The 15,828-nt window shown below is 40.6% G+C and overlaps 2 protein-coding genes across 3 annotated transcripts in view; one reads left to right on the forward strand and one right to left on the reverse strand.

The window, feature by feature from the left end:
- The window catches only part of STAR (steroidogenic acute regulatory protein), a 31,006-nt gene extending 21,256 nt beyond the window's left edge, over positions 1–9,750 (forward strand). The window contains exons 3-8 of the mRNA XM_087706227.1: positions 2,289–2,402; positions 2,528–2,655; positions 3,523–3,681; positions 4,994–5,178; positions 6,133–6,226; positions 6,557–9,750. Of these exons, the coding sequence (XP_087562353.1) occupies positions 2,289–2,402; positions 2,528–2,655; positions 3,523–3,681; positions 4,994–5,178; positions 6,133–6,226; positions 6,557–6,673 (797 nt within the window). The 3' untranslated portion in view covers positions 6,674–9,750. The remainder of the gene's footprint in view (positions 1–2,288; positions 2,403–2,527; positions 2,656–3,522; positions 3,682–4,993; positions 5,179–6,132; positions 6,227–6,556) is intronic.
- ASH2L (ASH2 like, histone lysine methyltransferase complex subunit) overlaps positions 3,568–15,828 on the reverse strand; it is a 32,018-nt gene continuing 19,757 nt past the window's right edge. Inside the window, exons 16-19 of one of the 2 annotated variants that reach the window (XR_015695562.1) lie at positions 14,115–14,174; positions 12,676–12,793; positions 6,069–6,205; positions 3,568–3,705 (exon numbers count right to left, since the gene is read on the reverse strand). Coding sequence is in view for 1 of the 2 variants with exons in the window: in XM_087706225.1 (XP_087562351.1) it covers positions 12,686–12,793; positions 14,115–14,174 (168 nt within the window). In the remaining variant the exon portion in view is untranslated. Of the gene's footprint in view, positions 3,706–6,068; positions 6,206–12,586; positions 12,794–14,114; positions 14,175–15,828 lie in introns of those variants that run through there. The other variant, XM_087706225.1, reaches the window with a different exon arrangement.

The following is a 15,828-nucleotide window of genomic DNA, read 5'->3' on the forward strand; positions in this document are numbered from 1 at the left end:
CAACCAAAAGTAATGCTTTCTTCCTCAGCCATAATGAAGCACCTACGTTCTTTTTTTTTTTCCCCTTTGGAAATCAATACGGATCAAGCCAAATCTATGGGTGTTTACGAGCAGTTAACAGATAAAATCTGAAGGTGGAAGATTGATGGAAGGTTAATTTTCTTCCAGATCGGCAGGATAGATTTTCCCCCCGTTATTGCAGCCAGCAAAGATTTCCTGACGGAATTGAAATGCTAATCTGTTAAATTTTGGGATTAACTTTGTGTTACATTGTTTTATCAAGCAGCATAGGTACAATGAAGGCAGAAGCATGCATGCTATTTCTTTTTTCAAATTAGTTTGGGAGTTTGTTAGGATCCAGTTGGAGGAGAACTGGAGTGCAAGGAGAGAGAATAAGAGAGAATGAAGGTGATAGGGAATCTGCCTTGCATGAATGTTGTTGAGGGCAAATTCTTCCTGCCTATTGATAGCCTAAGATTTATGCATTGACAGTTTATTTCTCTTTCTTCTTCCTCCACCCTTACAATAACCCCTATTAGACCAGCTCTGCTTTCACTATCAGCAGATTTAGTGGTTAGCATCTTAAGGCTTTTCCAAAGTCATGTGTTGATGGGTACCAGTTCTTATATTGATTGTAGTGTCAGAGGTAGTATCTCCTTCTGAGGTTATCAGCAGCTTGGAAGGGAAAATATTGTACGACCATTGAGGACAGTGATAAACCAACTCTCTCTCCTTTGCAATTACCATTGATTTGCATTTTAGAAAAATGTCTTCCTTCTTTCCCTACAATTGGACAAATATGGCAAGTAAGAACTATCAGGAGCCAAAGAATGACTCAAAAGCAGGAGTGATAAATACTGTACTTAAGGCAATTATATTAGTCGAATTGTGTTAGTTGATATATTCATCCGGAATGTTTATATTCTACTTTTCATTCATCCTGGATCTCAAGACAGCAAAAATGGGGTTTGCAAGCAGACTCCCATCTGGGCACTGACCAGACTCAGATTTGGTAAATGTAAGCAAAGAGATTGTTTTATCTGAATCATGTTCTGCCATACCTTTTTCAGTAACTCAAGTATATATATATACTGTATATATAATCAAAATCAGGGGTGAGGGATGGTCTGTTAGGGCCTAATTTTGGAATTTAGCTTGTTTAGTTGTGTATTGAACAACAATCCCACCAGGCTAAAGATTAATTTAATAATCAATTTAAGACAATTGTGCAAACACAGAAGACAGAAAAACTGTATGGACGTCTCCTTACACTGAATTATTTAAAAATTAAATAGGGAGTATAATATCAAATTGTTGATGAACTTTTATCCAAATAAATGTGGGAACGATTAAAGTGCAGATGTTCTTTGAAGCAGGAAGAAACTGATGGTAGGCTGGGGATGTAGGTATTGTAGTCTCAACATATTTACAGGACACCAAGACATTGTTCTTTTGTGTATTTTTTTTGTGTGTGTGGGTATTTAAGTTTATTTATATGCCGCCCTTTTCCCTGGGGGGACTCAGGGCGGCTTACAACTTAAAAAAAAGGGGGGGGACACAAACTTTTAACATATAGAACAAACATCATTAAAACACAACATTCATACCATTCGGGCGGGTTGCAATCTTTAGCCCCAGGCCTGACAGGAAAGCCAGTTTTTAAGGGCTGTGCGGAAGGTCTGGAGGGTGGTGAGGGTACGGATCTCCATGGGGAGATCGTTCCATAGGGTCGGAGCTGCCACCGAGAAGGCTCTCCTCCGCGTGGTCGCCAGTTGACATTGACCGGCGGATGGAACTCGGAGGAGGCCTAATCGGTGAGATCTAATTGGTCGAATGGAGGTGATTGGCAGTAGGCGGTCTCTCAAGTACCCAGATCCACTACCATGGAGGGCTTTATGGGTGGCAAGTAGCACCTTGAAGCGTATCCGGAGATCGACAGGTAGCCAGTGCAGCTCGCGGAGGATAGGTGTTACGTGGGTGAAGCTTGGTGCACCCACAATCGCTCGCGCGGCCGCATTCTGGACTAGCTGAAGTCGCCGAATACTCCTCAAGGGCAGCCCCATGTAGAGCACATTGCAGTACTCCAGCCTAGAGGTCACAAGGGCACGAGTGACTGTTGTGAGAGCCTCCCGATTCAGGTAGGGGCGCAACTGGTGCACCAGGCGAACCTGGGCAAATGCCCCCCTGGTCACAGCTGACAAATGGTGTTCTAGAAGAGAGTGAAGATACAACCAGTGCAGAATTCCTTTTCTTTCCTCCTCGATAATGTTGGGACTTCTTCCTCTTAGGTTTGAAGAGACAAGCAGCTGTAGCCATTGTACAGGAACTGAAGAAAGTTGCATTTTCCAGGCCTGGCCCTACCCAATGGATCAACAACGTACACAGAAGGAGTTCTCTTCTAGGCAAGTAGGATGGGATTCTCCTTTTCTTCCCAGAAAGAACCTCCCTGTTTGAGTGTGCTGGTGGTAATGACAGAATATTGGGGGTTGTTTGATTTCTATTTCTTAAATCTAATTCAACTGTGCAGGTTCGAGGCTGGAAGAGAACCCTTTCAGTGATATGGAGATGTCCTACATCAAGCAAGGAGAGGAGGCTATCCAGAAGTCTCTGAATATTCTTGGAGAAAAAAGCGGCTGGAAAACAGAGGCAGTGATGGTACGCTTAACAGTTTTCCAAGAGGAGTCTATATCAGTGGTTCCCAAACTTGGCAACTTTAAGACTTGTGGAATTCAACTCCTAGAATTCTCCAGCCAGCTCTGCTGGCTGGAGAATTCTAGGAGTTGAATTCCACAAGTCTTACAAGTTTGGGAACCACTGGTCTATATCTATTATAATGACAGTGACAAAATTCAGGCTGCTGTGGAGTAGAAATGGTTAAAAAGCAGTAAGAAATGGTTGGTTGTAGCTGTCAGCTTCTGCTTTGCTATCGCTTCAGCTGCCATGAAACGGGGAGGGAGGGCATGATATTTGGGAGGGGTTACTCATTGTGCTGGTGGAAGGTTCTGGAGTTCACCGACTGATCGGACTGCGCATGCGTGGGTGTTTCCCGCCAGGTCTAACGGCACTGACATTCCATCTTCATGATGCCTTTTGAAGTTATCTTGCACCTGACATTTGGAAGACTTATGATTGGGCTGGGACTGTGATGCCAAGGGGTGGGGAATGGGCTATTCTATATATCAACTGCTTTCGCGCCTAATTAATCAGACTTCGCTATGCATTGCCTTTAACCATTTTTAATTAGTAAAAGTACATTTGATTTCTACGCATGGAGTCTCATGGTCTTTCTTTCCTAATTAACTAATGGAGAGGAGCTAACAGTAACACTATAAGCCACAGCAGAAATCCACTCATTTAAGTAGAATTTAATCAGGTCTCTAAGCTCAGGCAGAGGAACCTGGAGCTTCAAGGATAGTCCTGTGTACAATACATGACAGTTGTGCAGCTGGGGCTGTCTCGAAATCCCTATGTATCCCATTAATATCTACCAGTTAAATCAATGTCTCTTGTTTATTTCTACAGGGTAATGGTGACAAAGTCTTGAGCAAAGTGTTGCCTGATGTGGGTAAGGTTTTCCAGCTTGAGGTAGTGGTTGATCAACCCCTGGATTGTGTCTATGATGAGCTGGTGGTAAAGATGGAGCAGATGGGAGACTGGAATCCAAATATTAAAGAGATCAAGGTAAGCCTCTTGCAGGTAGAGGCCCTTTTTGGAAATGAAAAAAAAATGCAAGGTTACACCTGCTTTGCTAGTTGGCCTTTCAAAACTTTTAGAAGCAAAACTATTGTTCAGTAAGAATAGTAATAAAGTGATACCTAAAGTTAAATTGGTGGAGAATATTCAATGGAATTTGTTCCCCAGATGTTGAATCATAATTCTAGGCATCCTTCATTCTTTAGTGGCTTGGATTGCAGGAGTCTATAGTTCAGCAACATTTGGAGAATCTCAAGTACAAAACCCTGATGTACAATAAACTGAGCAAGTGAAAGTGCAAAAAATAAAATTTGGAGGGCTAAGGGTTGAGCTGAGCATTAGTTTCTCCACCAGCTGCTCACTCTTTCAATATGTTCTGCTTCTCACTATTTTGGGGGAAGGTTCATCCAATATATTGGCTGTGTATAGTCAGAGATGCCCCAGCTTCTGAGTTAGTGTTGGGGCAATTACAAGCTAACAACTCCCAAATGTAGACCAGACACTCACTTCTAGTGTCTCCTTCCCTACAGGTGAGGGAATACATTTATTGCATCTTTCATAGTGTTGACTCTTTAACATGTGATCCAAAGTTGAATTCATTCTACCGTTTTGAAATGCTCCAACTTTCTTTCTCCATAAAAAAATTGCTTTGTCTTTTTAATGATCTGTTGCACAATCAGCCACATGTTCAGATTGGATTCAGCATTTTTATCCAATCTATTCAGTCCAGTGGTGGGTTTCAAATTTTTTTAGAACCTCTTCTGTAGGTGTGGCCTGCTTTGTGGGAGTGGCTTGCCAGCCATGTGATCGGGTGGGAGTGGCTTGCCAGCCATGTGACTGGGTGGGCATGTAAAATGCCATGTGATCGGGTGGGAGTGGCTTGCCAGCCATGTGACTGGGTGGGCATGTAAACTTGTAAAATGTGGTGAAACTCACTTAACAACGCTCTTGCTTAGCAACCAAAATGTTGGCTCAGAAACTCTGGCATTTGAAGCACGCAAGTCTTAAAGCTGTCAAGTTACAAGACCCTTGCACCCCTAACCCTTTAGAAAAAAAAACCCAGAGATGTTCAGACTTGACAGCTTTCAGACTTGTGGACTTCAACTCCCAGAATTCCTCCTCTCGCTCTTCATCTTGATGATGTGCAGACGGGCCGGGGGAGGGACCTGGAACCAGTTCTAAACGGCACGGTAGATTTGTGGAACCTCTTCTATAGAGGTTAGAACTGGCAGGAACCCACCCGATTCAGTCCTTCCCAACAACCTGGGATAGATTATTATTTATGGTAATCTTTTCCTAGATTCTCCAGAAGATTGGCAAAGATACCGTGATCACTCATGAAACCTCAGCAGCAACTCCTGGCAACGTAATTGGCCCACGAGACTTTGTCAGCGTCCGGTGTTCCAAACGGCGTGGCTCTACATGCCTCTTAGCTGGCATGTCAACCACCTATGCCCCCATGCCAGAACAAAAAGGAGTTATCAGGTATCTCTTCCCTTTACTTAAATTACATAGTTCAATTACGGAACAGATGCCCAAATCTAGGTCCTTCCAGCTAAGTTGTAGCAAAACTCTCCTCAGCAATCCTGGAAAATTAGTTATAATCCAACACATGTGTAGAGCACCAAGGTGAGAAACGCTATCCTAAGACCAGTGGTGGGATTCAAATAATTTAACAACCGCTTCTCTACCCTAAGAACAGCTGGGTGGGAGTGGCTCAGTGGTCATGTGACTGAGTGGCCGTGGCCAACTCAACGTCACTCACGTCAATGGGGGCTTTGCCTTAGCAGTTACAATGTAATAAGGGTTAACGGGAGAGGCAGTTTCTGTAAGCAGGGAAATAAAGATTAGGCTAGAAATGAAACCAGAATGTTTCCTTCCTGCCTTCCTTTCAGGATTAGCCCTGTAAAGTGGAAAGAAACAAAGGGAGATTTTTTCCAACAACCGGTTCTCTGAAATGCTTAAAAATTTAACAACCGGTTCTCCCGAATATGTGTGAACTGGCTGAATCCCACCACTGCCTAAGACTCAATATATGGTACTTACTAGTGAGATATCTGACATCTTCTCTTAGCCAATGGGTTGAAATAAGCTATGACATGTTGATGTGAGGGGTGGTGTCAATGTAGAGGGAGATGGTGCGATGGACAATAACATGGTAATTTCCCAGGAAGGAAGCTCATTGAAGGAGGGAGGGGCAAAACAATAGGCAACACAGCCCAGAGCTGGATCAAAGAGAGAGAGAAAGGATAGCCATTCCCTCTAGACTCTCCCAGGATACATCTGTTAGGCTGTAAGGTTCTGTCTGTTGAATCTTACATAAAGAGATATCTTATGTATCTTACATAAAAAGACCTACATATAAAGAACTTAACTTTAGCTGAGTTGTTCCATGTTGTTCCTGGGCCTCTGCTTAACTGTTTTCTTTCTTTCCTACAGAGCGGAAAATGGTCCCACATGCATGATTCTTCATCCAGTTCTAGGAAATCCCTCACAAACCAAGTTAACCTGGCTTCTCAGCATTGATTTAAAGGTAAAGATATATGGCAAACTAGGTTAAATTATGGTGAATGTTACTTTTACAAAAACACTTTCATGTTAAATGTGTTCATGGAGAATTGGAAACCCACTCCCCTTCTGTTTTCATAGTTGAAACGTATCAGTAGCAAATTTGAAACCAGAAACATAAAACTCCTTAATGCAGGCTTAATAAATTTACGAAATTAAAGTCCCCAAATTGTAGTTCTCCAAAATAACTGCTGAACTACTAAGTTTCTTTTTCTTGACATGGAACTTAAAGTCTACTTCTAACTGCATAGCAACCTGGTTTAACATCCCCCACTATTTTTTTTTTTAATTCCAGGGATGGCTTCCAAAGACATTGATCAACCAAGTTCTTTCTCAAACCCAAATGGATTTTGCTAACCACCTCCGGAATCGTTTGACCAAATCTACATCTGCACAAGCCCTCAGATGCTAAAAAGAAATGTTCCCTCCTGGCCATTTTTCCTGGATGATGCTCTGACTCCAGCCGCTCATGAATCACTGACTGAAGATTCCGTCCCAGAGTATTGATGCTTACAATCTCTCCTGTTAAGAGGCAGGCTTCTTTCCCTTATGTTGCATCCTTATGTTTAAGAGCCTCCCTTTAGAGAGAGGCGCACAAAGCTTGTGTTCAGGACTCTGGAAGAATAAGTTATCTGGCTTAGGTATAGCAGGCATTGAAGGTGATACTAAGTGATATCAATGGTGGCATCAACCATGCAGTTTGTTGGGACTCAAAAGGCTAACAATTGCTTGATGGGCAATGCATTGCATCTTATTTCTTACCAATGTCTAAATTCTGAAATGCAAAAGGCAAGATAAACTGTATCGAGAAGGCAGCCTGAGCCTAGGTGACAGTAGGACACAACTAGAGTTCAAGGCTAAGAGAGGAAAGAACCAGCATCTTTGATGAACAGATAGTTTCACCTGGACAATACTGCACTGACTCTCTATACCTGGTCTTATTAGTATTCAGTGTGCTTGGAATTGGTTAACCTATCTTGGCTACTTCTTGATAATGTGCCAGGTTTGATCTCTAACCTCTTTATTTCAAAGCAACTGACAAGACCCAAGAGATGAGAAGGAGCTTTGCAAAAGTATTTGGAAAATTATGCCAATAAGTGGTGTTAGGTGCTCCAAAATACTTTTACAGAAATAAGTGTCATGTCCAGAGTCGTACCTTAATTAAAAGATGCTGTCCATCACCTTCTCTTAGTCACAACTCATCCCAGTTAGGCAGCAGATAATCAGCTGGGGTTGTATCACAACAGCTATTTTTACATACACACACACCCGTAGGGGTTACAAAGATAGCTGTCATGTCCTTCCCCATCATTTACAACCTCCTTTTTCCAAGCCAGGATGACACTACCAATGGAGTCCCTCCCACCTGCCTCTTTTTTTCCTTTCTATGATGTGGCTCCTAAATCTTGGGAAATGTTAAGGAATAATTCAAGGGTCACTAGTTCCCATGATACACTTACAGTAAGTGGAGTTAACTGAACTCTGCAATATTGTCTTTATTAAAAGCTAGGTTTAAACCTAACTCCATTTGTTGATCTGATCAATTAATATTCTTTTGATGTTTTCATGGAACACTAAGCCTTCATGGATTCAATTTAAGTGTGAAATGGGAACGGAGACTATGCAGAATATCAAGTTATGGTCAATGCCTAATTATTGTTGGAATGTAGACCTGTGCCATCACATCCATCTTCTGCCTGATTTGTTTGCTGCCCTTTGAAGGCCCCAAAAACCAATCAGTTAATAGTTTTCCACCTGTACCTATTTTCTTCTTTGAAGATGGATAAAATGGGAAGCTCCAAAGATTAGCAATGAAGACAATCCACCCATCCTTGGCAAGTAAGATAGATCAGTATTTTTTAAACTTGGCAAGCTATGTGGACTTCAACTCCTAGAATCTGTCAGCCAGTATACAGTTTGAAAAATACTGGGATAGATAGACATTGTTGCTAACTCTTGATGTCAACTCTGTCCTAGGTTTTTCAAACATGCTACCCGATTCTGTCTGAACTTTAGTCTAAAAGGAAGGGTGAAAAGTTACTTGTTTTTTCTCCAGATCAACCAAAACTGGTAGATAGTCCTTGTATGATAACATCACTAAACATGAGAGCTGATGGTAGCTTAAGTTTTAAAAGCCACATAACAATTATGCCCTCCAAAAGTTCACAATAAAAAGCGGTCAGTTTCAAGGATTTGCAACACAGCTGTTTACTTGCTAAGTAATTCTGCTTATTCTGTCCTTATTGTATATTGCAGAAACTTTGCCTCTGCTTGCAACGAATCTGGCAAAGTCTGTTCTGCACTATTTTAATAGCAAAAAAAGTTTTTTTGGGGTGTTACTAGAAAACCATAATTGTGCTATTGTTTATTACCAACAATTCAAGTGTCTAATTCAGCATCTGTAGCAGACAAAATTGTAACTTTATTCTAATTCCCTCCATATGTTGCCCTTCTCCCCACTAAATTATCATGGGTGGGAAATCTGAACCCACAACAAATATCTACAGCAGAGATTGGTCTTTACTCAGCTTGGTGGAGGGAAGAAAAAGATGAATGCTAGTCAAAATGTCAAAAATCTGTGTTTTAAGTGCTAAAAAGCATCTAATGCACGGGTATCAAACTTGCCTTGTGGCATTGCTGTCACGTGAAGTTTTGCAACATTCCCCCCATTTGCAGAGCAGGGGTGAGGTGGCCTGCCTGTGAGGCTAGTTTGAACAGCCCTGATCTAATGCCACTTCATTTGGCCTTTAACCCCCAGGAGTCACTCGCAAGGTTAAAGCAAACCAGGAAGACTTTCATCTATAAAATCCAGTCTGTCACTATTTATTTTCCTTCCCCCTTGTTTGCAAAGGCATTTTATTTAATTATTTATTCTAATTAAGATTTGTGAAGTGTTTCAGATTCATAGTCTTCATGACTTCAACCAACCAACCTATCTTGAGATGTATGGAGAATCTGGTGTACTAACACCATAGTACAGGTAGTCCTACAACAATTGACCCCATAATTTCTGTTCTAACCAAGACATTTGTTACAGGGGTTTTGCCCCATTTTAAGACCTTTCTTGCCACAGTTGTTCACACAGTTGCAATTGTTAAGTTAGTAACGGGTATTAAGTGAATCTAGTTTCCCCATTGGCTTCGCTTGTGAGAAGGGCGCAAAAGGGGAATCACATAACCCAGGACCCTGCAATTGTCATAAATATGAAGCAGTTGTCAAGCATCCAAGTTTTGATCGGGTGACCATGAGGATGCTGCAGCGATCGTAAGTATGGAAAATGGTCATAAGTCACCTTTTTTCAGCGCCGTTGTAACTTCAAATGGTCACTAAATGGACTGTTCTAAGTCAAGGACTACCTGCATGCATTTTAACGTAGATGAAAAAGTAACTTCTATGATATGAGCAATGCAAAGGGGTAGCTACAAATTAAAAGTAGTGCTTTAGCAGTTCTGTGGTTATAATTTTGTGAATCTACACTGTGTGAATAAAAAGAAAAATGAATAAAATAAAGTATGCTGTGTGAGCTTTGTTCAAAGGAGCATCTCGTGCTCTGTATCTAATTACATTTCACTATAAAAACCAAAGGAAATAGAAAAAAGTGATAGAACTGACAGAGATAGCGAAGTTAACTATTTTAATTAAGAAGAATATATCTAGCTTTGTTTTCACTTGGAAACTGCTTCTAGACCTCCTGTTCAAAAGAGAAGAAAATGAAACTTTGACTTTGGATTTCAATGATTCAAATAGGTTACTGTTACAGAAATAGCTAATACTCACTAACTATACAGATGTAAAAGTAGTGATTATAATTCTACTATATAACTTAGTAGCCAATAACCCAGTGTTGCCCGGGTATTTATTTATAGGGGGGGAAATGTCTGGGCCAAACATATTTTCTAATGTTGGATTTTCCCCCTTACCAGAGGGAGCCCCCTTGTGGAGTACTGTGAAGCTGTTACCATGGCAACTCCACTGTGCTGCACAGTAGAAGCCATTTTACGGCAGTACAATAGAAGTCATTTTAAGGCACAACAGGCTGTATCTTAACAGAACGCACACCCTGAGGGGTTTAGGGGTGTCTTACAACTACAATATTTTTCTGCTGAGGGTAAGTCATCTATGTACCAAGTCTGGTTGAAATTGCTTGAAGTGTATGGTGGCATGCACGCGCGCACGTGCACACACACACACACACACAACCATCAAAAAAGGTGGAAATCACTTTTTTCTTTTCCTCTACATCTTTTTTTCCTTTTTCCCTTTACCCATTTCTCTGTTCATTATTTTCATTTGTATTTTATATTTTAAAAGTTTAATAAAATTATACCTGCCTGCCGTATCGATCTCTCCATCCATCCATCCACCCCCCCAATTCCCCATTTAACATATGCTTCTTCTGCCATCATTCCAATATGATCTTCAAGATCAATATCCTCTGTTTTTATTCAATTCCTTTTTCATAAAATTTGGTTTTGTTACTATAACTGTTTTCTCCAATTGTGTATTGAAATGCCATGAGAAACAAATTGGCCCGCCTTGGTTCAAATAAGTTAATTCAAACATTTTTGTATACTACAGCAGTGTTTTTCAACCACTGTGCCGTGGCACACTAGTGTTCCGTGACATAGTGTAAGGTGTGCCGTGGGAAAAACACTTTATATATAGTCAATATAGGCACAGAGTTATTTTTCTTTAACATTTTCTAATGGTGGTGTGCCTCGTGATTTTTTTCATGAAAAAAGTGTGCCTTTGCACAAAAAAGGTTGAAAAACACTGTACTACAGTATCTGAATGTCATTCCTAAAGGTCATTTACTAGTGTTTATAGCTGGTGAGATAACTGTTTGTGATTTAAACTTGAATCTCAATGAAATGTTTTATGGCATAAAATGGCTTTAAAGCTTGTTGCCCTTTAAACTTATTTCCATACTCAATCCATAAGTGATAGCACATGCTCTGAAAACTGCAACATACAGTATTGTATTTTGCAAATTTTCTAGATTGTCTGTAGGGAAACAAATTGATATTACTATTTTTGGTGTGTTCAATTAATTATCTCTGCTGTTTTTGAAATTAGAAAAAAAAATCAGTTCACAATCTATCCCAATGGGTTTTTAATGGGCAATATTGTCATTTCCAAACCATAAATAGTGTCAATTAAAAGATTAATTCAACTCCTGTTGTTAGCAGCCAGGTTTGTTCCTGCAAATCGTAGGAAAACTAAAATACATATTTTTAAATATGCTCCATGTTTCAAGTATAGGAAATTGCTTTGGTTGAAAAATTAGCCCAATTAAAGAACTTTAAAAACCCTACGAAGAAAAATAATCAAAACTGCACACAATTTATTAACTAAATTAGCAATATTTTCCCCTTCCCCCAAATTACTTTTGTCTATGGGTGAATGAACAATCCCATACTTTTATTCTTTTTAAAAAATCTATTTGCGGGGAGGGGGTTGTTTCTTTACTAAAATTGAAACTAAAAATTACAAACTGGCACTCACCAAATGTACTGCGATAAAAAACGTGCAGTAATAAACAAATCAGGATTTGTCCCATCAAGACATTGTTTCTTACATACATATGTATGGAAGAGCTGGAAGGGACCCTTGGAGGTCTTCTAGTTCAACCTCTTGCTCAAGGAGGAAACCCTATACCATTCCAGACAAGTGACTGTCCAGTCTCTTCTTAAAAGCCTCCAGTGATGGAGCACCTACAGCTTCTGAAGGCAACTTCTGTTCCACTGGTAAATTCTTCTCATTGTTAGGAAATTTCTCCTTGGCTCTAGGTTGCTTGTCTCCTTGACTAGTTTCCATCGATTATTTCTTATCTTGCCTTTGGTGCTTTGGAAAATAAGATGACTCCCTCTTCTCTGGGCCAGCCCCTCAAATATTAGAACACTGGTATAATGTCGTCTCTAGTCCTTCTTTTATCTTGATGGGAAACAGGCTAAATTGATCATTCCTTAACTTCTGTTATTTAGTATTCTTGTCTACTTTTTCCCCTTAATGCATTTCAAAGACAGAGATGGAATGAAAGATAACAGCAGTGTTTGCATCTTTCAGTTCTCAACCTCAGTGATATCCCTACACCTTCACCTGGAAAAAGGTCAATTTTATCCTTTTTTAAAAAAAAAGAAAGCTCAATTTTTAAGGAGACATTTTGGAAAGAAGAATACTTCTGCTTATCTTGCAGTAGACCTATAGAATCTCTTTCTTTCCTATCTTCCCAAAGAGGCCACTCTCTGGCTTACTGCTTGCTCTGCTTGTAGGAGGAAGATTTAAAAAAAAAATGGAAAAGGAAGACTGAAGAGCTGCACAAATCTAGAAACTTAAAAAAAGAGACATTTATTACTTTTTCCGCCTCTACCACCATCATTTTTTTCATTTTGTAAAAAATAAAAAAATAAATACATCGCATCTTTTAAGGTTCCCAAGGTGGACTGCGTCTCCCGTCAACTTCTGTTTCTACGTGATACAGGACATCTGCCAGCGTGTGCTCTACTACAGCGACCCAGCCCATGTCGCTGACCTACAAGAAGGGAGAGAGAAAAGAGCGAGTTGCTTTGGTTTAGTGTCCACATAAAAGCCACTAAGACTTGAGTCTGTATCTACATACTTTGAAAAACAGAATAATAAGAGTCTGCAACAGAATATTAGTCAATCAAACAGTGCAATTCTTGACATGATTTCGAAGGGATGAGAGACCCTGTTATCAGCAATAGCACTTAGACTTATATACCACTTCATAGTGCTTTACAGCCTTCTCTAAGTCAACATATTGCCCCCAACAATCTGGGTTCTCATTTGACTGACCTCGGAAGGATGGAAGGCTGAGTCAATCTTCAGTCAGAGAGAACTGAACTGTTGGCAGTCAGCAGAATTAGCCTGCAATACTGCATTCTAACCACTGCACCACAACAGCTCCTTTATTACTCATTTCCTGGTGGAGGGACAAAGGCATTTTGAAAGAGTTCTGCACTCAGTAGTGATAACACACCGGTAATATGTTGCCGAGCCTTTTGCATACTGGCTCGTGCCCTATGGAATACTCGTGCCCACCTTGAGATCTGGCAGGATCCTGCCTCCTTAGCTTTCTAGAAAGCCATTGACAGTTGGCCTTTCCCCCAGGCATTGGGGTAGCAAAGCTGGAGCTTGATGGCCTGTATAAATTTATTATTTTTTTATGCCAGCCATGTCCTTTATAAGGCAACTCTGGATGAATGTGCTTGGATTTTTTCTTGTCTGTTTGTTGGATGATTTTATGCTTGTGTTTTCATTACTGATGTTAGCCACCCGCAGCTGTGTCTCCCAAGATAGGCAGCCCAATAAATGTTTTAAACAAATGAATAGATAAATATAAAGTGCTAGGAGTCACTGAAACCCAGAGTACTTGAAGAGGAAGAATGTCTTTCTACCTTCAGTTACAGCTCTGGGAAAAAAACAGTCAGATTGTGGAATAGATTTCCTTTAACTTGGAAATCAAACCGCATCCACATATATTTTTGTCAAAGGATAAAACAGTGTACTGTGAATGTGACCATAGCCAAATAGTCCACCAATTGGTGTGAATTCTTAGATTTTTTTTAAAGAAGAAAATCTTGCTGTCAGGATAAATGCACAGCCAACGGAATACAACCTTCAGGAGCTACACATGGTCAGTGCATAACTAGACTGGCAAAGTTATTTCTTTCTTTATCTGTATAATGCGCGTGCGTTATTCCTACTAGAAACAAAATTAATTTGGCAATGAAACTGAGCTTTTCATTTACATGGAAAATGTTACAGATTACTTGCACAAAAAGCCTTGGATCCCGACTTAAAGGCACACATCATTCTGATCATCAACTTACCGGGCGATAACTAATATCTCTTGGTGGGTATTTGAAGTAAGGCCCGAAGTTGATAGAAACCTATGAAAGAGGAAATTTAGTTTGGTTTATTTTCATTTATTGCATTGCTCAGTACTGCCTCCTGTTCCTGCAATATTTCAACAGGTATTATTGGGGAAAAAGGATACATCTGGAGAACTATAATGGAAAATAGCAATAGCAGTTAGCAATAGCAGTTAGACTTATATACCGCTTCATAGGGCTTTCAGCCCTCTCTAAGCGGTTTACAGAGTCAGCATATTGCCCCCAACAACAATCCGGGTCCTCATTTTACCCACCTCGGAAGGATGGAAGGCTGAGTCAACCCTGAGCCGGTGAGATTTGAACAGCCGAACTGCAGAACTGCAGTCAGCTGAAGTAGCCTGCAGTGCTGCATTTAACCACTGCGCCACCTCGGCTCGACAATTTTATCCCAAATAAAGCAATTTCTTTTAAAAAGTGTTAAGTTAAAAAAGGGGGGAGACCTACTTTCTCATATAGATTTACAGGAGTTTTTATGTAAATAATTACAGGAAAGAAGTTACTATGCTGCAAATTTTTCTACTACTATAAAAAAAGTCAGACACTCCTATTTCTATGTTTGTGGCACAGCAAACCCCCTTTTCAGTTATCAGCCTATAAAATATAAGCTTTTTTTCTTAACTAGTACAGGGAGTCCTCGACTTACAACCACAATTATGTCTAAAATTTATGTTGCTAAATGAGAACTTTGTTGAGTGAGTTTTGCTCCATTTTACAACTTTTATTGCCACGTTTGTTAAGTGAATCACTGCAGTTGTTAACTTAGTAACGTGGTTGTTAAGTGAATCTCCCCCATTGACTTTGCTCATCAGAAGGTCGTAAAAAGGGGATCACATGACCCCCCCCCGGGACCCTGCCACTGTCATAAATATGAACCAGTTACATAAGCATGGGGATGGTGCAATGGTCACAAGTGTGAAAAATGGTCATAAGTCACTTTTTTCAGTGGCGTGGTAACTTCAAGCGGCCACTAAATGAACTGTTGTAAGTCGAGGACGACCTGTGAAAAGGCTTCTGCTGAGAAACCAGATAACAGCCTTCCTTCAGAAATCTGCATTTCTGCACATGCCAAAAATATATTTATTTATTTACTTATTTATTTCTCTCTCTCTTTCTCTCTCTCTTTCCTACTAGCCAGGTTGTTAAAATGTTATCTATTTTTCTCTCCCTGGTCCAGTGGCCCCCAATCTTTTGGGCATCAGTACTCATTTCGTGGAGGCAGGTTTTTCCGCAGACCCGAGGGGACGTGCTTTCGCGTGCTGCCTGCATCCACCGGGTGTGGCTTGGCTTGTTTGTGTGACCCGGTTTCCAGCATGCCACAGTCCGGTGTCGGTTCACGGACTGAGGCTTGGAGACCTCTTCCGAGTAACAGCTCCACAGCATCCATCCTTATCTGCTTGCAAAAGGTTAGTGGACGGGAGGCTCATCTCCTCTGCCTTTAGAAAGTCCCGTGGCTGCTCATCATGGGACTGAAAATGCCACAATAGCTGATTTGAACTAAGCAGGGGAGTCAACGCTGAGTGCATTAGGAGAAATATTTGCCTAAGTCAGCCTTGTATTTATCAACATTGGTCTAGGAGCTGTCTGAGGCTAAGAGAGTTTACAATGGCATATAGACTAATGCAGAGGTCTCCAAGCCTCAGTCCGTGAACCA

The sequence above is a fragment of the Thamnophis sirtalis genome, unplaced genomic scaffold (genome assembly GCF_051295495.1).
Source record: "Thamnophis sirtalis isolate CommonGarterSnake01/CBP01778 unplaced genomic scaffold, rThaSir2_p1.2 scaffold_2, whole genome shotgun sequence".
Lineage (NCBI taxonomy): Eukaryota > Metazoa > Chordata > Lepidosauria > Squamata > Natricidae > Thamnophis > Thamnophis sirtalis.